The 23,774-nt window shown below is 36.2% G+C and overlaps 2 protein-coding genes across 4 annotated transcripts in view; one reads left to right on the top strand and one right to left on the bottom strand.

Annotated features, from left to right (window-relative positions):
- The first annotated feature begins 6,131 nt into the window (after positions 1-6,131).
- TMEM35A_1 (Transmembrane protein 35A) lies at positions 6,132-12,490 on the top strand. 2 transcript variants are annotated; one of them, XM_051210580.1, is made up of 4 exons: positions 6,132-6,417; positions 10,109-10,266; positions 10,307-10,594; positions 12,125-12,490. In XM_051210580.1, exons 2-4 carry the CDS (start codon positions 10,156-10,158, stop codon positions 12,329-12,331), a joined length of 606 nt encoding a protein of 201 aa, XP_051070587.1. In that variant the 5' UTR covers positions 6,132-6,417; positions 10,109-10,155; the 3' UTR covers positions 12,332-12,490. The 2 variants fall into 2 exon arrangements, with proteins under 2 accessions (XP_051070587.1, XP_012792241.2); XM_012936787.3 differs by having other exon boundaries at positions 10,109-10,594.
- Positions 12,491-12,749: 259 nt separating this feature from the next.
- DENND5A_2 (DENN domain-containing protein 5A) overlaps positions 12,750-23,774 on the bottom strand; it is a gene marked incomplete at its 5' end in the record, with an annotated part of 59,463 nt that continues 48,438 nt past the window's right edge. Inside the window, 4 exons of one of the 2 annotated variants that reach the window (XM_051210577.1) lie at positions 12,750-12,851; positions 13,896-19,232; positions 21,838-22,418; positions 23,529-23,750. Coding sequence is in view for 1 of the 2 variants with exons in the window: in XM_012936773.3 (XP_012792227.1) it covers positions 19,029-19,232; positions 21,838-22,418; positions 23,529-23,750 (1,007 nt within the window). Of the gene's footprint in view, positions 12,852-13,895; positions 19,233-21,837; positions 22,419-23,528; positions 23,751-23,774 lie in introns of those variants that run through there. The other variant, XM_012936773.3, reaches the window with a different exon arrangement.

The raw sequence follows: 23,774 nt of genomic DNA, 5'->3' as shown, positions 1-23,774 counted from the left end.
GCTTCCTTGATGCCTTTCCAGTTGTCCTCCATAGTAGTTTCTTCTTCCTTCAGTAGATCTTGTAAGGCTTGGAACCTGTCGTTGAGAGCTATCTTGAATTCATTGAGTTTGTCGGTATCTCGAAGGAAGGCTGTATCGAACCTTTGTACTGCTGTTTGTCCACTTGTCCAGTTCTTTTTTAGCTTCAGTTTTAAATTGGCTACAACTAGGTGGTGATCTGAAGCTACGTCAGTACCTCTCCTGGTTCTCACATCTTCCATTGTCCTTCGGAATTTTTTGTTGATACAAATATGATCTATTTGGTTCTCTGTAGTGTGGTCCGGTGAGATCCATGTAGCCTTGTGTATACGTTTGTGTGGAAATATTGTGCCTCCTATGACCAATTTGTTGAATGCACATAAATTTGCAAATCTTTCTCCATTTTCGTTTCTTTCTCCCAGTCCATGTCGTCCCATGATATCTTCATATTCGGTGTTGTCTATTCCGACTTTGGCATTTAAATCTCCCATCAGAATAGTTAGGTCCTTTCTTGGGCATTTCTCAATGATTGACTGCAGCCGCTCGTAGAACTGATCTTTGATTTCGTCGTTGCTATCATTGGTGGGTGCATAACATTGGATAATATTCATTAAGATCCCCTCCTTCTTTGTTTTGAATGATGTTTTGATGATTCTGGATCCGTGAGATTCCCATCCTACAAGTGCATTTCGCGCTACTTTGGACAGCATAAGAGCGACTCCCTGAGTGTGTGGAGCATTGTCCTCTTCGTGACCGGAGTATAGGAGCATCTCTCCCGTAGCCAGCCTTTTCTTTCCAGCTTGGGTCCAGTGGGTTTCGCTGATTCCCAGTACTGCTAAGTTGTATCTCCTCATTTCCATTGATATTTGACTGGTCTTCCCGGTTTCCCACATTGTTCGAACGTTCCATGTACCTATAAAAATGTTTGCTCTGGTTGTTAGAAGGGGCATCGGCCTCATGGCTTCCGAAGGAACTCGGCTTTCGCCATGAAGCGTCATAATTCTTCTAAATGAAGACCTTCTAACTCCCAGGGCAGAGTTAAAATGGTTTGAATTATTTTTTCTGGTTAGCGTTTTTTTAGCGAGTTAGTTTTCTACGGGATGGGGACGCTAACCCCATGCCCAATCCTCCTGCTTTACCCGGGCTTGGGACCAGCAGCAACCCTATAAGAGCTACAGGCGGAGTTAAATCGGTTTCTACCTTATAACAAACTTGATACTTCCAGAGAACTTTCATGAATTATCAACCGGTGAGTACGAGTATAAATAATTGGTTTATCATGCATCCAAACATTGAGTTTAGAGCATGTCTCTTGCAGATACACTTGTAGAGACCTACTTTTATTAAGAGAACGCGATTGGTTTAATGGAAACAATTATTATTATAAGCAATTGTACCAGTGATTGTTTTACTGTACATGCTTGTTTATCTGTAATAAAGACATTCTTCCTTCCATTGATTGCGACCTTGCACGAATTCGGTTACGCTCAGTAACCACACTTGTACTCCTTTAGCACGACCACGGTATTCTTTCAATGCCACGAGGTCGCCAAGAAATACATCTCAACTACAGCCACCAACTGCCTTCTGATATATGGCTTACGGGGATCTTATCGGTTAGCTGGCACGTAGCCTTTCTGTAGTGGTGATCATAGTCAACTCCGACTCGACGCCACACTACACACTCATGATCAACGAACTTCCTCTACCTGAGGGTCCGAAACTCACATAAGCATCAGCAATTTTAAGTATTATTAGGATTTTCTGTGACAGCTCATATGCATACGTAGTTTTACTAAATTCCGTCACGGTAAAGCAATAATGAGGTCGAGAAGATTTTTCAGTAGCTAACTAAACCACATTGAACTTAACGAATTAGCTGGAACACAAGCTGGGATTGTTCTCCGAGGTTTTACTTCTGTTTCTTCAGTTGGCCTAATGAAAAAGCAACTGGAAACCAATACATGCGTACGGTAAACTGGCACAAATATTAGCTGACTTTCCAATTTAAACTAAAGATAGTGGTGGTATCAACAATGTTACAAAATTGATAGTCTTTTATATCTAGTGACTGTTAACCTCAGCACTGTAGCGGTAAATAAATCCCCAAAACAAATAGCTCTGTACGTTTTCGACATTGGATGCTGACCAGATTAGTTTTAGTGGACTCATCTAGCTGAAGGCGCTCGGTCATGCATCCTCACCAGATCACGTGTGGGAACGCCGTGCTCAACATCTACTGCAATCGCTAGCCAGACTAGATCAGACAATTCCGATATATTGGCAATCGTCAAATACAACTTCTGATCTCTTCGATTCTGTCTTTTGATTTCTCTTGGTGGGTACGAATTATGTTAGAAGGTGTTACTGGTAAAAGCGTTATCAAACACTGAATACCTGTGCCATCTTCAGCACCAAGTACCTGCACTGGTCATACGTTAAGCTGCAAATCACTAGTTATTTTCATACGTCGCAATATAAATTGGTAGAATATCTCTATACAAAACCATTCTGTGCCATTATAATTACAACTTGTCCAGCTCCCAAATAATATGTACACAAATTTCCACTTTGCAAGTGTTGAAGATAAAGTCAAGCATTTTGATATCATTACATGTATTTTCCGATCAGTTATTGTTGTATTCTATTAGTTTATCTTTTAGTTTAACAATACCCTCTTGCGCCCGATAATCCCATCTGAATTTGTGTCAAACCGATGTACATCTATGTATGGGACATATCATTTAGTAAGTGAATGTTACTTATAAGGACATAGTCTTCACTGATGACTTCTCTTCAAGCCCTAACGCGTGGTCTTATGCTTTCTTCATTCAGTGAGTTCGAGTTCATCACAAAAGGGCGTCCACTTAAGACATTTGTAGATGGCTCCCGATGATTAATATGAAGTTTCTCAATGGAAATGACACTCGTATGCTCAGCACCGATATATTAAACCAGCGGAAAAATACGTGTGAATGCTAAATATCCCACTTTTGTTGAACATACCAATAGAATGGTTTTCTTTCTCCTTCGATGACCTTCCTCCAACTCTTATTTTTGCAATAGCATTTGCTGTTATGTGATTAGTTATCATCACTTTCAATTTGTTAACCTTGTCGTGGGCCTCAAAGTTACTGCATATCCCTTCTAAGGGATATTAGGTTATCATGATAAGTCTTGATTAGTGAAGTTGCCTGTGAGAATCCCAACTTTGGACTCCGGAGATGCAGATATGCCCTCAGATATTCCCGGTTAAGCCTCGTCCTTTTAAGGACTCAGTTTTATACTTCTAAAAACGTCTATTAACAGATAGCCAATAATACTTAATGAGGTTTGTGATGCCTTTGGTTGTTGCCAGTCTATCATTTCTCTAGTTACATCCCACTTTATCCGTCTGAAAAATCATTATCTTTAGGTTGGTTGAACCGGCATAGTTGTCGACGATAATTACCCGAACTGAAGCTCACCTGCGCTGTCAGCTTGTAAGATAAATTTACGTGGGGAAAGGAGTTTTTGTAGTTAATTCATGGTGCTAATGCTTATGAAAAGCAATAGTAATACTGTGCACTGTTTCAGAAGTTACAACTAAGTGAGCAAAACAGACAAATCGTCAAGATATTGCATGTTACACTAAGAGTCTCCGACTTTCCAGAGGATATAAGATCAGTTGAATCAAGTTGAATCTCCCAATCGTATCTAAGGGTATAAAGAGATTATATCCTGTAAATTGCTTGAGAATTCACAGCTGCTTGTTCTTCCCCTGAATTTCAGAACGGCACCTCCAAAATGTCTACTCAGAGATTTCACATTGACTGACTTCAGCACCAATCTGCCAGTGGTTGTGACAGACTTGGAACAACCCTCCGTTATATGTACATAAAAAGGTTAGGGAAACAAGTGGATCTTTTCAGAAATAATAATATCCGCACTTTTTAATCAAGAAAACTATATTATCCCACTACATAAAACTCGCTCATCATTATAGCTGATCTGGAGATATGGAATTAATATTGCAGTATACCTCTACCCAAAATATTGTTACTACAGCTTTCGTGTTGGTCACTACCTCTTGTTTCATCTATAGAAGAATCCAGGATAGCTCGAGGTCTACTTTTTCAAACACAGAAAGCTTTTCACAACTCAATCGGAAATAATACGGAATATAATTTCTACGCAAACAGGGGAGGAGGGTAAATAAATACTTATGCTGTAATGTTACGACATTTTCAGGATGTTGTCGGACAACCATTTACCACACAAGTTATGTCATTACATTAGTGTCCTCTCAGAATAGATGTCCATAGGAATGCCGGTTCAGTCAAGTTATTGAACAGAACATTTCACTTCGGTTTACGCAGCCTAATTGAGAATTACCAACTCGCTGAGTGTTTGGCCTTCTTACTTTTGTAACCAGTGGGGACCACCGCCCAATCAGTGTTCAGAGATAATCTATAGACGTCATACACTTGCTATCTTATCTCGGCAGCATTTACCTTCTTTCCGTTAATTGTCTCATGTGACTTACTGTACGTGTCCTTTACGCAGGAATCAGATCAAGTAAGAGAATGGGTGATAAAATAATGAAACATTAATGCATGAGGAGGTGCCGCGTAGGTGAGGTACGACTTTCTCACGGTCTGTCCAAGTATCAATTGCGCAGAGGCAAATAAATCCCCAAGCTAAATAGTTTTATACGTTTCGACATTGATGCCGACCTCGTTAATTTCGCTGGACGCACCCTAACTGAAGGCACTCGTTCACGCATACGCACTAGGTCACGAGTGGGCACGCCGTGCTACACATCTCACGAAACTAACAACCAGTTTAGACCATACGCTTCTCGTCATGTCTATCGCTTTCCAAGCATATTTTCGAACCCCATCGTTTCCCAATTCTGATTTGACTGACTTGGTATACTTTGATTAAAAAGGTGATGTGAGTAAAGGTGTTGTCGAACTCGGAATATCTGTGGTAATTTCAGGTGTTTAATCACTTGCCTCTTTAGCCATCCCAAATCCAGAAATAAATAATCCAGTTTTGAAGAACAAGTAGATAAATACAGTCAAAAAAGAGAAATCGCTTTATTATTCGTATAAAATGTCCAGATGCAAAAAGAAATGTGCATGTACGGGTGATAAATGTTCGGTTCCATATATATGTTTGGTCTCGCAGAGAATTTTGGTAACCTAGTAGGAAATAGATGTGGTGTAGACATATTGGGCACGAATGAGCGTTAAAACGGGAAGTTACATAAGGAAATAATATCACTGTGAATCTTCCAGGAGTTGGATCTATCACCTAATTTTGATTAAATACATAACCTTGGGTATGTGATGAACGCTTTTTATAACCTTTTTTTACAACTGCAGGCACTGAGTGTACATCGACCAGGGATAATTGAAACATGAAGGGAAGAAGAAAGCAGCAAAAATACTCGAGATGAAGTCTTTGAGTCGGCGACATAATCGGAATCTTACTGACTAACCACTCGCCAAAGTTGACGTGAATATGCATATTATAGTAAAGTTTTACTTTCTTTAAGTTACTCGAGAACTGGGATTTCTTCTATCCTACAAATGTACATCTAATACCAACCGTAGGCATCGCTAATAATAATTTCACTCCTTAAAGTTCATGATTTTCTTATTGGGCATCTCACTACTAAAAACGCACCACATTGCACTTGTCCAAAAACAGAATGTGTTAATCTAGCTACAAATTACGTATACGGCAGTTTCTGTGTAAGTTTTGTTCATACTACAGGAATTCGAGAAAATTTCGAAGTCGTATTTTGCCGATTTAATCTTATACAAGTTATATTTTAGACAAAATGATCCATCAGTGATGCCATACGAAAGTTCTTAAGCCAGATATGAATGATCTGAAAAGCAATCGGCCATTGTATGAATTTTGGTTTTAAGAAAACGAGGAACTAAGTTTAACATACTTATCATTAAACAAGAAGCCCTATGGAAAAAAAGACATATATCAACATTATGAACTTCTTATATCGGGCAATCTTACAGATGGAGCATAAACCCTAAAATAGTCTATTGTTATTTGCCACAAAGTATGAGCTAAAACTGTTTAAAACGCGCGAAAATAAACAAAATAGACGAATTGCGGCGTTGGGATGAGAAATATCTACCCAAAAACGCACACGTTCCACGTGCGCATAAGCGTCAGAAACTACTTTTTACAGTGCCCCTGATTCTGACGCGGAACACTTGAATTGTAAGATTACCCGCTGGTTTTGGAAGCGGCTGAACTATTTAAGTCTACTTTTGATCCCAAGGTTATCTTAATCTGAAGCTAGTGTTATTGCTAATTGTTGTCAGTTGCTTTCCGTGATAAATGTAAGTGCATTATATGCGCTAGCTGGGCGCTCATTTAAGAAAGGTCAGTGATTTCACACTTGTTGTGAACTTTAGTTTACAACAAAGTTATAACTTTGCTCTTAAGTATTTATCGCATCAAAAGCATACTTGATTCAATTTAACTTAGATTATTACGGCCAAGGTTTGGAACTTTCTACAAATCTGTTTTGTGGCACTTAGTTGATTATCACACTAGTGATTATCTCGTGTATTTTGTCGACTTTCCCCTTTAAATTCTTTCGCAATAGTTGCCTCTATTCTCATACGGAGGAAGGAATGCATCGTGATGACTTCAGAAAATAGGTTCCACAATATGTGTGCCCGTTTAAATCTCACTGCATACAAAAGATATTCGATGTCTAACTCCCATCGACTTTGTATATTTTGCTGTTCGATTATGACATTACCGATTCAAGAGGCAATTAACCTTCTCACGTTGGTCAGCAAGAATGTTGGCCGGGGCTGGAGTGGAGACATGAGTACTGACAACGAAGAGTCAGTTTGTAGTAAGTGGTGTTACGGAAAGAGCAAAATACCCGACTGCGAAACATGCAAAAGGCAAATATACTTCAAAACAAGTAAGGTGTGAAATGTCACTGTTTATTTGTGGTTACGGCTTTAAGGTGGTATCTGTAGATCCATATAAAACCGTCACCGTCCTAAGTAGTTCTGAGTTGGTTGTCACGACTGAGGGAAAATGGGTGGCAGTGGGGAAATAAAGAAGAGAAAGGAAAATAGCTACAAACAGTGTCCGTTTGGTTGATAACTCTCCGTTAGATTTCCATTCCGAGTCACAGAATACTCCGCGAAGCCCCCAAAATAGGACTACACATGACCCTAGCGTGGTTGGAAAGTTTGATCTCATCAGATGTTATTACGAGTAATTAGCTCAAATCAAACGACTCTGGTCCTAAAACAACTAAAATAAGCTCCCATCACTTAACAGGCAGGAAATGACAACGCGACCGGAAGCCGTAAACACGACTTTCAAGGAAGTAGAATTCGTCCCTAGTTTAATTATTTGGAATTTGGAGAAGTCAAAAGGTTCTTTTACCTGTTTTTTTACCATATGTAGTTCATTAAGGATTGCTAAAATAATAACTTTAGTACGTTTATACTGATTGTTCCCACTGTCCAAAAGGAATTTGTGATAGCCACAAACATTACTTACATGAGCTACTGAGTTACGCTTATTGTAGCCAATGCAAATAAAGCGTAAACCAGCAAAGTTGTTTTCATCGTTCGTTTGATGCTTTTTTTTAGTTCAGATTTTGTATTCGTTGTTGGACAACATTTTTTCAAGTACTAAGAGTTAAAAAGATGTTTCAATCTGATCGCTATTTAAAAGGGCTAACTTGGGATGTCTGAGTTCTAAGACGAAAGGGAAGGGTTATTTGAAACCAAGCTGTTAATGAGTCTATCTCAGAAGAAGATAGGACTGTTATCCACTCTCTTCAATCATCTTCAGAGTTTCATCAATCCTAGTGTTTAACGAAATCTCCACATGAATGCTAAAAACCCGACTGGCTTTCGCCAACACGCGTCACTTATGACGTAGGCGAGATATTCGTCTACCAACTTAACGACAAGGTTGCTGTTCAGCAGTTCGTTCCATGTTACTTCTTGGATATGAAACAGGATATTCTTAGGTTATTAGTATCTGATCATAAGTGTCTTCGAGGCACCGCTCGTATATTTTAAACTACCGAGCTAGAGGTAGTTCACTGGGTAAATACTGCAAGCCGATTGATGAGACAATAAATCGTCATCAACTGAGGTTGTTGAGATATGTGTTATGAATACTCAACCACCACCTACTTCGATGGGCGGCGTTGTGTAGTGTAGGAGTAGGGTGGAAGAAAGCTAGGGGGGTCAAATTAAGACGTGGGACCAGTCTGCGAAGTCACTGACAATTAGATTGAGCCGTGTCGACAGGTGTAGACTACCTGGTTGGGGCCCTCGTTATTATCGTTAGAGACTTTGAATGGTTGGGTCAAAATCGTTTGGGATGGCGCAGGTGCATCCATTCATTGTCTCCCCCTAGATTCTAAGCTTCTCATTTCCCCATAATTTTTTAAATTTCACTAGTTTTTATCTTATTGAGTGGTATCTCTGGTGCCTAATATTTTTTATTACCACTACTATTACTACCTGTACTATTCTGAAATTAACCCTAAAAAGTTACATCTCATTGTGATCAGGAGTATGACTAATTGGACCAATGTACACACGCATACTAGGCTCTACGTTGCGCGTAACTGATTGACCACTCAACTGCCCACATAAAAAGCGGAATTGTATTCACACCTGGGGATTAATAGTCACTAGTCAAGTACTCTAAAGAATAAGTCACTGCTTCACCCATGAATTGGGAAGTGAGTCGTAATAGACACTACTGTGGTTTTTCTGCCTTTTAATAACAATTTGTAATACGGTCAGCTAAACGTTTGCAAATGTTTTGCATCAGCAACTAACACCCAATATGTCGGTGAAGGAAACAGAACTATTTCTTGTAAATCCAGACATTCTTAGTTTCATTTTTAGTAGAGTTCCTTGTCAAGCGATTTTCCCTGATGTTGGAATTATTCCTTGAAGAAAAAAAACAGTTCTAGCAAATGGACATAAATTAGTTTTATTTCGTTAAGCTAAATCATCTTGGAAACTAGTTTTCAAATAAGTTAATATATTTTCTAGAAGTGAAGCTGATGAAAATTTAGTGTAAATATAATAAAAAACTGAAGAGAAAGATTGATTATGAATACAGTGGTCTTGAGTGCTGTTAGAAGTATGAGGGCGATTATCACTTCCCTGATGCCCACACTGAAACTCTTCCGGAGGTACCTGAAAAGGAAATTGGATCAGAGGTGGTCTTAGTGACTTGAGAGTGTGACCACAGTGCCCAAGGGACAACTGCCTGAGTTCGGTCACTCACGACCTCTTTGTGGGTAATTTTCGTGTTAGCTCCGTACTTGTTGAGACCTTACCGCTGGAGACGGATATCCGTGGGATAAGGCGAAGTGTGAATTTTTAGGGTCGACCTTTTCTAACCCACCCCTCCTTGTGGGAAGGCAGCATCACTGTTATGCTGGTTGTCTGAAGGAAACACCTTACTGCTGTCACACTTCTGTACAGCCAGCAGTACGACTTCGCCTTCAGACCTTGTGTTTGTTGCTTTTAGTCTTACCGCTCTTCAGTCGACTTGTCTGACATGGTAGGGCCTTGAGGAACGGTTGTTCCAGCCAGTATAGCTCGATTGGTTGACCACGATAGGCAAGCCCAACCACCACGTTAAGGTAACAACAACGGTCAAGGAAACTTTAGTGTGGTGTAGCTAAGATCTGAATAAAAAATATTGAAAATAAAAAGTGTAAAAGAAGGTCCTAGGACGTCAGTCTGGGCACTAAAAAAAGATTTAGAGCTGAAACTGGGTGGATATGTAGTCAAGTAATAAAATACAGGTCAACGACAGTTAAGGATCAAACGAGTCAAGGTCAGTCGTTTGAAAGTAAGATTATGAACTAAAAGAAAATGGTGTGAGCAGCTGATAAGAATCAAATGAGATAAAACACATTCGTGTTATTCTGCTCAAATCATTGCTCTCTTTGCAAGTTAATAAAGGGAACTTAGTGCATGAAATCATTTCTGTTGAAAAAGTTAGTCGTAGTCTCAATCAAAATCACAAGTCTGATAAACGTTTCTTCTCTAAATTCCAGATTTACTACTTATTCAGAATTTAGTGCATTCGTTATTGTCGTAAAAAATGTCCAGTACTGCTTTAACTGCGATTTCTGTGGCCGTAGGAGTATTTTTCGTATTCTTTGGGACGTTAAAGCTTGGTCCATTATTTTCTGATGAGCTTTATCGCAGTGTGGTAAATTGTTTTCAAGAAAAAACTTTAGTCTGTTTAACAGAGAAAAAACTTCATTAGGATGTTCAAGACGTTTCCGTTTAGTTCGTTTACTGGTTGGAATCCGAATCCTCATGTAATTAGACGAGTTTATGGAACGACTGAAGTTGTCGGTGGTATTGTACTTGCAGCTTGTTCTGGGACTGCACAGGATGTTAGCAATGTTATACTGCTTAGTCTTATGCTATTCCATCTATTTAGTATATGGCGCGTAGCAGATGGACTAAAAGAAGCTTCTAATCTCATTGTTTTATGTTTGATGCTAACATGCAGGTTTATTATACGGATTCAAGTGAGTTATCGTTAACTAGGTTTATCAATAATTATTCATTATTCCATACCTTTGTACAAGTTGAGAGTTTATTATTTACGAGTCCATCCCATTTAGTTAACATGTGAAACTTTCAGTACTGAATATTTACAATGCCTAAAGGCCCTGTAAACCTTGTGTTTCAGCTATTAAGTCTCAGGTTCACATCCCACTTTACCTACTTAAGTTTCGCCGTTCGGGTAGTATAATTGATTTTCACACGAACAGTACAGCTTAAAGCGGAGTACATAAACCTTCACTTGATAAATGATTGACTACAAAACACTAGGAAAGCGAGGAGATGCGATCACCCCTATTCGTTGGAGTTAGGATTACACAGTTCCGTCATCTTCTTCAATTTCACAATTGATAACTATAGAAATAGCTTTGGAGGAAGTCCGCTATAGTAGTTACCCCAACAACAATGTTATCCATATTACTACTTTTCACTCCGAATTACTCCATGATTGAAAAGATACTTGACTATTTTTGTTCTCCTGATTACTTAAGTTCAGGGAGTATAAAAAGTTCACTTGACTTTTTTCAAGTTTTTCCACTTGCAGTAAAAATAAGATATTTATTTGCTTGTTGGTGATAGAGTATATCACGTGATAGGATTCTCGTTGCTATTTAACAATGATATTTTAGCGTATAACTGAAGTAATGAGTATAAAGTTACTAAGGTGCTGATCCAAAGCTTTGGAACAAAAGATTATTACTTTGCTTCGTAAATCCAAAACGACCATTCTAATGAAGTCCAAGTTGGATTGTACCTCGTAATGAAAACAATTACAGTAGTTTGTTGTAGACACATGTTGGGTTTATTTGTTAGGAATCAGATACAAATCATCAGCAACGAAAATACATCATATGTATGACATATATTTTAAGCTTATTGCTCATCATTAAGTCTATACAAAGATTACACTGATAGTCCAACTGTTATTACCGCATGAATATACATGGTATTCGATACAAAAAGTTTAAATTTGAATAAACGTTTATTTTTTAAAATTGTTTTTATTATACTGAATCATTCTGTAAGCATCCCAAACGAATTTTCGGTACAAATGTTGATATTCTACCAGAACAGAGATGTGATGTAATGATACAGGCGGTTGTGTTACATTGTAAAAGTACGTTAACCGCATCTTTTTACTTGTTTGTGTAGTTACCTTAACTGCTACTATGGGAAAAATCACCTGTGAAACGACCAAATAATGGTCAAGACATCTGATTTTCAATCAATAAGTCACAAGCTTGAAACGCTACTTCAATTAGAGTAGCTTAGGTGACATTACTATCTTTTACACATACTAAGGTATAATACATAATGCTATACTACATGGAATTGTGTATGGTTAATTTGCATTTAATTCCCTACCGGTTAGACTGTAACAATTCTTTGTCGGTTTTGAAAACTTCGAAAAAAACATTGATTACTGTTCCTTTTGCGCCTTTACTACTGTTCGTATATTTGTTTTTCTCCTATCTATTAATTTTCCGTTTAAGCTTATTCAAAAGAATGAAGAGATGACGGAAAATAATGAATATCTTAAGAATGATATAAGAAGACGTATTGTTCTCCTACAGGAGGAATTGCAGAAAATGAACACTTTTAATAATAATAATAATAATAATAATAATAATAATAATAATAATAATAATAATAGCAGCAACACTAATAAAACAGAAAACGACACACACAAAGTAGAATGAAGTTTATATATTCCAGTTGAATAAATCATGGCTTTTTCTCATTGTAAAGGATGATGTCAATGCATTTATTTTGTTGTCCTTTCATCAATGTTTTATTTGTAATTTAATTTAATGCTTCGATTGTTTTTCTATGTTAGCCATATATATAATCTGAATGAACTTACGTTTTCAATAAGTTGAATACGTAATCTGTCAAGCAAACACGCGAACTTTTGTATAAACTTCATTTTACGGGAATTTACTCTTTCCTATTCGTAACGATACAGCTGCCCCATCTCCGTTTCCGTTATTACAAATATTTCTTGAACTCAAAAATATGAGACTGGCTTCGTCTTCTAACGTTATTCTAGAATTATATGCACAAATGGTCCATCTAAATTGAGTTCACCACTAATCAGTCGACTGCTGTAAAACAAAAGAGACTCCACATGTTTGATGTTTCGAAAAACAAAGCTGACCAGTCACCCTGATCGTGTACCATCCATTACTGAAGCTTGAATCATTTAAAATGAGCTGCTACCTGCAATGCGTTAAATTTATAAACCAAAACGAAAGCCACTCAGGTGGATCGTATGGTATTGCGGCTCGAAGAACAGATTATGGTGATCACCTGCTGCAGCTATGCTCAGATAACCGTTTCTCTCTAGCAAGCACTAACTTTAAGCATAAGGAAAACATTATCTGACATGGTGACCTCGAAATCGACTCAATGATGGGCCCACATAGGTCACATTGCATCAGCCATCAATGGGAAAGCTCGAAAAAAGACTCGCTCATTCTGAAGCCCATGTTTAGACTCAGATCATGGTTTGGTTCTAGCACGTATTTGTCTGCGTCTTACTGAACGCGAAAAAACCACAGTAAGAAAACCACTTCAAGTTCAACTTGATGAAAAGTCAAGAATATATCCCAGGAACAACTAGAGAGGCAATTAGTCAACTATATAAGTGATGTCCACCCCGAGGTAGTTTGACATAGCACTATTTAGAGGTTGGCTGATAAAGATGGAAGTTGTCATTGATTCAGTGTCAGTGTTACTTTGGTTTATAAGATAAAACTACGTTTACCTGAAAGATACAAATATCAATTGGGCCGTCAGTTTTATTTAAATTGATTTAAATACCAAAATATTTAAAATATATAAAGCTATTTATTCTGTAAGAACGTGAGGGAGTTCATTTAGAATCTACACTGAAACGGTTGTTTGATACATTCTACTTCTCAGTAGTTCGTCTTTGTTATAGCCCAAAGCCGCCAATCAGAAGCAGCGAATTGTCGATCGGACCAAGGACGCGTAAAACACTTTCGAGAAGCCTAGAGCCCTGCTTTCCTCTTAGCCCAGCCAGTTAAGTCCAGAACACCAGTCTCAGCCTCTGCAATATGAATATGAATAGTTTAGTTACTTAACAATAAAAATATACGTTTAGTATTGGTCCATAAAAGGATCCCAAAGTTACCATTCATTATGTTTATCGGGACCTAACAATCTTGAAAATGACTATTAAACATTAGTTAATAACGAATTAAAAGTCATAATAATTAGAGCTAACAATGTTCGACTTACTTTTAGGTTAAACTTTAATGATGGACAGAAATAGTCTAATTCATAGTGTAAATTTAAATTCCAGATAGATTGAGCTGCCAGTAAACACATTTCTACATCACGTCCAAGAAAACCAATAGAACTGTCAACTATTACAAGGTGATATGAAAATAAATACGAAACTAAGTAATTTTTTCGGACTTGAATGTTACTTCACAAAAGGAAAATAGTTATCACAGACTTATATCATTCAGAGGACCAGCGTAAGTTAGGGAAATAGGATAGGTGTGTTTCGTTCAATGTTCAATCTTGTCAACAAGAGATATCCAGAATCCCATTGGAAATTGAGCCTAGGACTCGCAAACCTCAAAGTAAACGCAAAAGATTTATTCAGATTTTCCAGCTTGCCTTTTTTCAACTAAATCAATATTTGGAATTTGTCTTTAAACATAAGATTTAGAATAATTTTGTATATAGCCAAAATATCTTAAAATTATGGATCGTTCTGAGTTAGACCACCATTGAAAACACGGAAATACTGGACGGATGTTTCGTCCTAGTATAAGACTCCTCGGAAGCACGCACTCACGATCCCCCAGGCTCCAATCGAACCCGGAACCTTCAGTTTCAAGTGCGAATGCTTAACCTTTCGATCATTGAGTCAGCACCCATCGGTGTAAATGTCTAACTTCATTCCATTCGCGGATCTATTGGTGAGGTATCACCTTATTAAAGCAATCCAGTGTGGTTCAATCGGATTTAGAATTCATGTGGATGAATATGGGGACGAATATTTCAGAATAGTATAAAAATGATTACATTTTGTGCGCTACAACCCTTCTACCTTGAGTGTCAGTTAGGTCTGAGTCATTATCCAAGTTATTCAGTTCAGTCCTTTCAGGTTTACAATAGTTATTCAACTTAGATCGGTTTTTGGTTTACTTAACATTCGATAATTTCCACAAACCCGCCACTAGTATGAATACCTTCACTATGTTTTAATTCCATTTGATTCTTATACTTATTTTAAGCTGAAAAGCATTTATAAAATTACATAACTGTACACTAAGGTAATGGTAAGATTTTCTTTTATACTGACCGGTGCTCCAGCTAATAAATCATTAAGACTGGTTTCAACGAACTATGCAATTTAGTGCAGAAAGCAAAAACGGAATTCGAAAGTGTGGTTAACTGAAAATGACTACCTTATGTGAGCTTCAAATGCGTAATGTGATAAGTGAAGAAAATGGATATCTTCTTCCACCCAAAAATCAAAGGTAGGATCGGTCTGTACTTCTTAAATGTGAGAATCCACTTTACTAGTGTTTTCTATACCTGTGTACCTTCAACCATTGAGGAAAGTTCACAAATGACCAGCTGAACAACATAATGGATAGAATTATTTATGGATAATGTAATATAACTTATTTACCAAGCAGATTTATTTACTCAGCTTTGGGCCATTATACTGTTTGCGTGACAATAGGTGAACTCAAATCTGCGACCTAATTGTTGAAAGCAGTGTTTTAGGCACTAAGTTACTGCTCTGCTATGAATAAAGACTTAGGGAAAAACAATAAGTTGTATACACTCAAGCCGTTTGATGTAAAGTAGGCTTATTGACCAGTAAGGGAAATGATAACCAAATTCAAGGTCAGGGAAAATGATAACTTTCACAATGGGAATCTTTAATATTCTAAAATGATAATAGACACATTGGTCACTTAGTAGTGGCCAACGTCATGTCTAGTCTTTAGCACTGAACTAATGCTATTGAACAAGGTGTAATATAACTGAATATCAGTGACATTAGATCATGACCGACTGAGGTGACAAGAGCTCAGTGACAATATTCCTAATTAAGACACAAGAGGCGACAGTCCCATCAAGTTTGTGGGCGTGCCTATATAACGTGCTAACTAGCGTGAAAATTGGTTCAAGCATTCTTACCAGTTGGAACCATTATGGATTTCTAGCTCAAGAGAATAAACAGATGGGTGGAACATTTTGAAGAACAGTTCGGCTAGTCTCAAGTTACCCAGCATTCTCACACATAACCTCAACGAGAAATTAGCCCAAGACCCCCCCCAACCTTTAGTAAGGTCGAAAAGATCATATATAAGTTGAAGAGAACGGTAAGGCTTGAGAAATCAACTTTGGAGGTCTTTGAAGCTGACACTCCAGTTTTAACGGTCAAGCTGGACTTGTATTAACAAGACTACTTATTATGTAAAAAATTTCTCAATACTCAGGATCTTATGAATGAACGCCGATAAATTATGTTCATTTTATTTTACACGACGACAGAGAAATATATTTTGATTACATATCAACTTTTCCTCCACAATCGACTTAGTGCATTCATATAGAATTCCTTTAGGTTTTTCAAGTAAACATGTTACAGGTAGTATTCCTCACATACTGGTCTCAGTTGGAATAACAATCGAAACTGTGAGGCATGGAACAGCTGTTTGGTCTGTAATCAACCAAACCTATAAATCAAATTAATCTCCAGAAATTCTGAGCAAAACGGATTAGTTAAGACCTATAATATAGCCATAGCTTACGACTTTATAATTTAATCGATATGACTTAAAATTAGTAATAGTAACTCAGATTCATAGTTTAAAAAACGATTTCATCCAGCTACTTCGTTGTGCACTCTTCCACGAGGAATTAAGGACGGATTTCCGATGAATTCAGGAAATAGGAACTGTTCAAGAAATTTTAGTAGTTCTAGTAAACCATATGTAGATTGAAGGACTTAATAACACAATAAAATAATAATTATAATAGTATAGAGAACGAGAACGCAGGGGGGGGGAACAACCAATTTATTGTTTGATGTAAAATCAAACTGTAGTTTAGCAAAACGTGATAATCACACATTAAGCACATCCTCTTTGAATTGTCTCTTACAAGCTTCATTGTTCTTTCATTCGTGTTATCTTGATTGCTTTCAGTTCCCTTCTCTTGTCATTTCAATCTTCTCGACCTTTTGCTCGCAGACATTCCTCTCCCGATTGGTGTTACGTACTACTTATATCAGCAAACGTACGTAGCATACACCACAAGTTACAAAATAAACTGTCACAACTGTGAAAAATAGTGAATCGAACAAAGTAACCAATTCAATAGTTTGCGTGAATACCAGTTGAGTGTGGCAAACATCATAACATATCTTCAGCCATACTAACCTATGCGAACAAACATGTTCTATTAGGATAACGTTGAAATTTTCATAGAACAAAGGCTAGAGAATTTCCGCAAAATATGGTAATCGTCAGTCAATAGGTATAATGAAACAAATCCAATCTGCCGCTTAATTATAAACGATTACATGGTTAAAGCTAAGTTTAAGGAAAAATTGAATCAAAATAAATAATGGTAGTACAATTAGTGGCGGCGTCTAACCACGTCCTATATCGTTTATTCGAGCCACCATTTCGTCATGACCAGGGATATTACCCGGTTGTCCGAACCAAAATATCTGGAGCAAGGTTCAAATGTGAGACTACGAGGTCGAGTTACCTTGTCATCAACTTAACGAACTGGTTATCACTTTTGAAAATATTTCCGCATAACTCACTTGTTTTTGAAGTTTGGATTGCTGTTGTTGTAAATGGTTTGTCTGGTAGGACAATAAAAACAATACGATCAAACTATTCAACTCAGTAAATAAAACTCTACTAGAATTCTTCTAAATGTATTAAGCGTTATGAGGCTAACAATGAAATATTTCCAAGTATTATAACATACAAGAAACTGAGATTATTCAATCAAAGAGTATGACAACAAATTCATGAACAATTCAATTCAGTAAGTGAAAAAAAATTTTTTTAGTGTTCGAGTTGTACATAGAAATAAAAACAATTGTTCCATTTTCAATAAGTTACTTGTTTTATTGAACTCCTTTCAAATTGAATGATTATTGTAAATTTTTAAAAAACAAAAAAAACCCTGACAGTTGGAATTAAAAAGGTTACACATGAAACAAAAGAAAATGCTACAAAATACACATAGTGCTTCATGCTGGTCACCGTTACTACCAATAATAATAATGATGATAATAATAATAATAATAATAATAATAAAATCAAAACAAAGATTTCATATATTGCAAAGAACCTCCTAATAAAATGCAGAATTCTAATACAATACAGAAATGGACTAGATAATTGTATTAAAATCATAAAGAAGTTGAATAAATTATGTGTATATGTGTGTGTGTACGTAAAATGGTTACTACATAAAAGACTATAATGAGAAAATATAACAAAATTTTTTAAAAAAATCATTGAATATAACGTGAATCATGACAATTTTGAGTTGTGTGTCAAATAAATACATACTGTATTCCCCTTTTTAACCAAAACAAATTTGGTGAATAGATTTAGAGCACGTCATATAGAGTGAAATCGCTCAATCTATCATCCTTCATCAAACAATGAATTTTGTTGTTCCTTCCTTATAAAAGTTTATTAACGGGATTAATATATATTATGAAGAATTAACACTGTGTGTATCGGTCAACTCATCAAATTATATTCAATGTCAAAATTGTGGAATTATTCCATTTGAATAATCTAACACAATTCAAAGAGATCTTTACTTTTTTGTTGAAAGAAAAGTTGATAAAAAATAAATCGAAGATATAAAAAAAACAATAAATGATAATTATGGCAATGGTGATGATGCAATAGTTAAATGTCAATCGTGACAATAATGAGACTATGATGATATACAGAGAAAAAATAGAAATAAATTGCGTCAGTATGCAAAATGACAAAACGCAAAGTTGTGTGATCGACAAGAACATGCATATTTTTAAGTCAATATCAGTGAATAGACAATATATATATGCGAATCAAAGTTTCCATCTCTACTTTATATCATCACTGTCCTCTCCTTTCTTTTCAAAATGCTGCTTTGGTTTAGGCACCCAAGCGATATTTCAGCACACACGTAAATCGAAAGACAAAAGTATGGTGCGTACATATTTGGTGCCTTCTTGTACCAATGTTTATGTGTTTAAATAAACAAAACTGTAGATACTATGAGAGAGGAATTTGCAGGATGGCAAATATTAAGAATAAAATGTGACCTGAAAATGACGTTCGGAAGCAAATAAATATAAAGAAGTACAAACTAGTTTTAATTATCACTACCAAGTAGAGCAGGTTCAAACGTTAAGTTGAATTCATCCAGGGAAGTTAACAACTCTTGTATTATTTTTCTTAAATCATGGCTTAATAAAAAACTTCTTGGTTCATACATATGATAAGTGATAGGACTAATTGCCAATATAGATAACCAATCAGAGAGTAGGTGATCACGAAGTGCATGACAAATAAAACGCTATAAAAAGTGAAGGAGAGGTAAAAAAAAGAGTAACATGAAGCAGAAACAAACAATGAATAACCAAACAATTATAACTAAAACATTTGTTCTGATATGTAAGGCAGTCAAAACTAAGCAATTCTAGGCCCAACATACGGATTAAATTCACTATTCTCAGTTAAAATATTAGTCTTTGAATCGATAAATACGTTATTAATCACATTCATTTGTTGTGAAAGATGAGATTAGTGAGCTACAATATATTATCGATATAATTAAAAAAATCAAATGTCTATCAAATAAATTCCCCACAGATTTTATTCTGATTGGGAAAATCTAGGCAGGATTTACATCTGCAAATACCCTAGCTCCGCTTCTACTGATATTGATATCTACTTTTGCCAACTTGCGTCATTTATGGCGTGGGCGAGATATCCGTTTATCAACCAAAGGACGTGTTTACTGCACAGCAGTTCGTTCCGTCCTAATTTATGGCAGTGAAACATGGCCGGTAAGAGTAGAGGATATCCGTAGGTTACTAGTATTTGATCATAGGTGTCTTCGAAATATTGCTCGTATATCCTGGGACCATCGAGTAAGTAACGCAGTTGTTAGGAAACGGGTTCTAGGTAAGGATGGCAAATCAATTGATGACATAGTGAAACTTCATCAGTTGAGATGGCTGGGACATGTGTTACGTATGCCCAACGACCGACTACCTCGACGTGCTATGTTCAGTGGTATAGGAGTAGGTTGGAAGAAAGCTAGGGGCGGCCAGACCAAAACATGGCACAAGTCCATGAAGTCAGTGACAAGTGAACTGAGTCATGTTGGTAGGTGTAGACTATCTGGTTGGGGACCGCGAGATGATAGCAACCGATGGTTAGAGACCCTGAATGACATGGCTCAAAATCGTTTGCAATGGCGCAGGTGCATACACTCTTTGTGTTCTCCCAAATTCTAATCTCCTGATTCCTCTTTGTCTCTTTTTTTTCTCCTCTCAAATTTATTTCACTGTATTATACTCTTTAAGTAACATCTCCAAACCCTAATCTTTCCGATTACTGCTTATACTCTTACTACCTCTACCACTACGGGATTTGAATCGAAAACTGCATCTCTGGGCTAATGTGGTATGGCAACTTGAACTGATGTACGTACGTACGAAGTTCTACGTTGTTACTGACTGACTTCAATATTCGAGTAATTGTTAGTCAGAAGGAAACTATCAAGAGCGAATACAAAATCATCTCTAAAATAATATTTCCTATCAAGATTGACATTTAGTTAATTATGTCACAGTGTTTCAGTATGAAGAAAGCACAGCGACCATAGTTGTTCTCTGATTGGTTGCTTTATCAGGTAAGTTAATTCCCAAGGTAATCAGACTACAAAATAAACAGATTTGTGGTATCACACTTTGTCTTTTGCAGGTTGCAAAAGTTCTCTTCCCTTTTATTTTAAAAGGTTGTTTAGTTGTGTTATATTTATGACGTAAACTACAAAATTCAACAATCTCTCATCCGGCTCTGCACTAATAAGATCAAACTGTCTAACACTCAATAACACCACGTATTTTCTAAGATAATTAAGTTATTTCAATGTATTCTACTGGGATTTTCAATTCAGATAAAAAACTACTTTTCTTTAGTTTCAACGACTGATTATTGTATTCGGGTAATATCATAGGCTAAGACTTCTTGTAAAATGATGTATACTTTGTAGTAAAAGTATGGTAAGAAATTTTCTAAACAGAAGAAACCATATTATAGTATCATTTCGAAAATCTGAAATGATTAATGTAAACTGCATGAAGAGAAAAGCGTATTCCATAAATTGGTGGAATCTCTAGATTTGTTGGGAACTAATGCATAACAACATTTAATAATACAGTTTTCGATTTATTGTAATAATCCAAACAAAACCAAAATGTTACTTTTCCTTGGACAGCTAAATATTTTTTATAACATTCAGCTAACCGTTTCTATTCAAAAATCACCAGTCGAACTGACTTCACTACGTTATTTCTTTGGTTGATTATATATGATGAATCTATGGATGATTTAAATGCATAAGGTTCCCACTATTCAAAGTGTCTTACTCAATGCCTTCTCGCGGTGGGATCGTTGTTTACGAAATTGGGAGGAAGGAAAGTGAATGTCCGACGCCTTAGCCCAGTTGGTGGATATGAAGGGCCCACCTCGGGAAGTTGAAAAACCTTGATTCCAAACCAATGGTTGACATGAGCTCCAGGATCCTGAGGGAAAAAATGGACTATGAACCTATTGTTGGTCACCGATTGCCATGGGAGCACATCTACTAACGTTTTCCCACCACCTCGTGGATTAGACCTCTAGGTCAAAGGTTTGGGGAGTGGACTCCTAAGAAAACCACATGACTCGGTTTGGGCGTCCGGGCAGTGTCCCAGCCCTAACACAAACCATTTGATCTGTGTGGAACATATATGTTCAGTGCCTTTTTGTACCAATGTTCATGTGTTTAAATAAATAAATAAATTGTTTAACACTTTTGTGAATAAATAAAGTGATATAAAAATTAAAGTATTTGTATCTAAAAAATATTCAATAAACGGAACAAATTAGACACACTTATATACACCTACCTGAAATTTACCCTCTTTACCAAAATTCATACTATTATTAGTGATATTTTGTACATACATAGTAAACTGTAATGCAGACTGCTGTATAGAATTGGGCATTGAAGCTAATCCATTATTTATTAAAATATCAATAGGTTCATTTTGTGATGTATTCAAATTATCACCAATTGAAATTAAACGAGAGAATGCAGGTGAAGCAGGTTGTGAAAATGAGATTAAATTAGAACGTGTATTGGCATAGTTTTGTTTAGATTGACTATGATTATAATTTGAATAAACTTCATTAACAACAGAAAATGATGGTGAATGTGGTAGTAATCCATGTGATTTAATGACAGATGTGAACGTTGACATTTTTTCATGTTTATTATTATTATTATTATTATTTCCTTGACTACAACAACTATGTTTCGATGTTAATGAACGTGGTAGACTATGAGTAGAGAATGGTAAATAGTTAATTCTACTAGGAGTTTGCAATTCTGGTACTCGGAAATCCATACTCTGTTGTTGTTGTTGTTGGTTCTGACGATCAAGATTAGTAGGCTGAAGTTTCGCCAAGAAATCATTAGCAACTTTTTCTATTTTTATAAATGTTAAAACAAAAATTCATTTAAACAGTAAAGAGCTTCAAGGTAATCTAGTCAGTTTATTTCAAGTATAACTTAGCAATCATGTTATATATGCTCGTAACCTTAACTATGATTTATGTTTTTTTGTGTATATGAAACAATGATATGTATTTTTGCAGTTTAAAACTTAAGAGAATAGAGGTGAGAAAGAATTCCTTCAAAACAAATTGTCGGAAATCACATGTATGTGCCTCAAAGTGACACTGGTTAGATGCTAATATCTAATGATATTAACTGTTTATTAGCAACTTTGTGACAAATGATGGATGAAAGAAAAAACTGGTGTATACATTCAATACGCTCTTATACTATAACAATAGATGTAGCTTGTTTTAAATGAGATAATAAAATTATCAATATGTATTTTCACACATCTAAGCTGAATTACCATTGAAAACCTGAAAGCACTGAATGACCATTTCGGCCTAGTATGGGGCTCATCAGCGGTTCATATCCACGATCCCGTACGCATGACTGCAACCCAGGACCTTTGGATTCGCGCGCGGACGCTCAACTTCTAGACCACTGGGCCAGCATCCAACGGCGTTAATGTCTAACTTCAATCGATCCATAATCTTGCATAACCCAGTGCTTCCATGTTTTCAATGATGGTCTAGCTTAGATCGCCTTGTGAATTCAACTGTGAAGATACCACAACCTCCATAAATCCCCATACAGATAATTATTGGTATGTAATTGAGTATATAAACGAATATTCTGGAATTACGGAAATTTGTAGCTTTAATGATAATAAGTTCAGGCCAATGAGAGCTTCAAAATCAAAACACCTACAACGCAGTGAAATTGACATTTCCAAAAATAAGCGAATATATGTATCTATGACCAAGTGAACTCTGTAAAAATGAGATTCGACCCTATTACGTTAATTAAATGAAATAAACTCTTTATTCATTGAAAATAGTGGGTTATATTGAGTCATTAAACATTAGAATATTTAATTTTTCTGCTCATTAAGATATTAAAAACATTTCTTTATCAATTTAAAATAAAACCTTAATAAACACAAATAAAAGTGAATTAATGAATTCTATCACATACCGAAATAATCCCATACATACATTTTTCGTTGAAATATACGACTTGAACGAAAACCATAAGTGAAAACTAAATGTAAAGCTGGTACAAGACCATGTTCACCGCACCATAATGATGTTAAACTAGTTGTCATTGTATTAGTATGATTTGTTTTACAGAAGAATTTTAATAAACAATTCACTGCATTAGCTACACGTTCATGTATTATGACAGAGTTTAAATTTTCTGATTAAAAGACAATGAAAAACA

Source organism: Schistosoma haematobium, chromosome ZW (assembly GCF_000699445.3).
Source record: "Schistosoma haematobium chromosome ZW, whole genome shotgun sequence".
Taxonomy (NCBI): Eukaryota; Metazoa; Platyhelminthes; class Trematoda; order Strigeidida; family Schistosomatidae; genus Schistosoma; species Schistosoma haematobium.
This window is presented reverse-complemented; position numbering and strand designations above follow the sequence as displayed.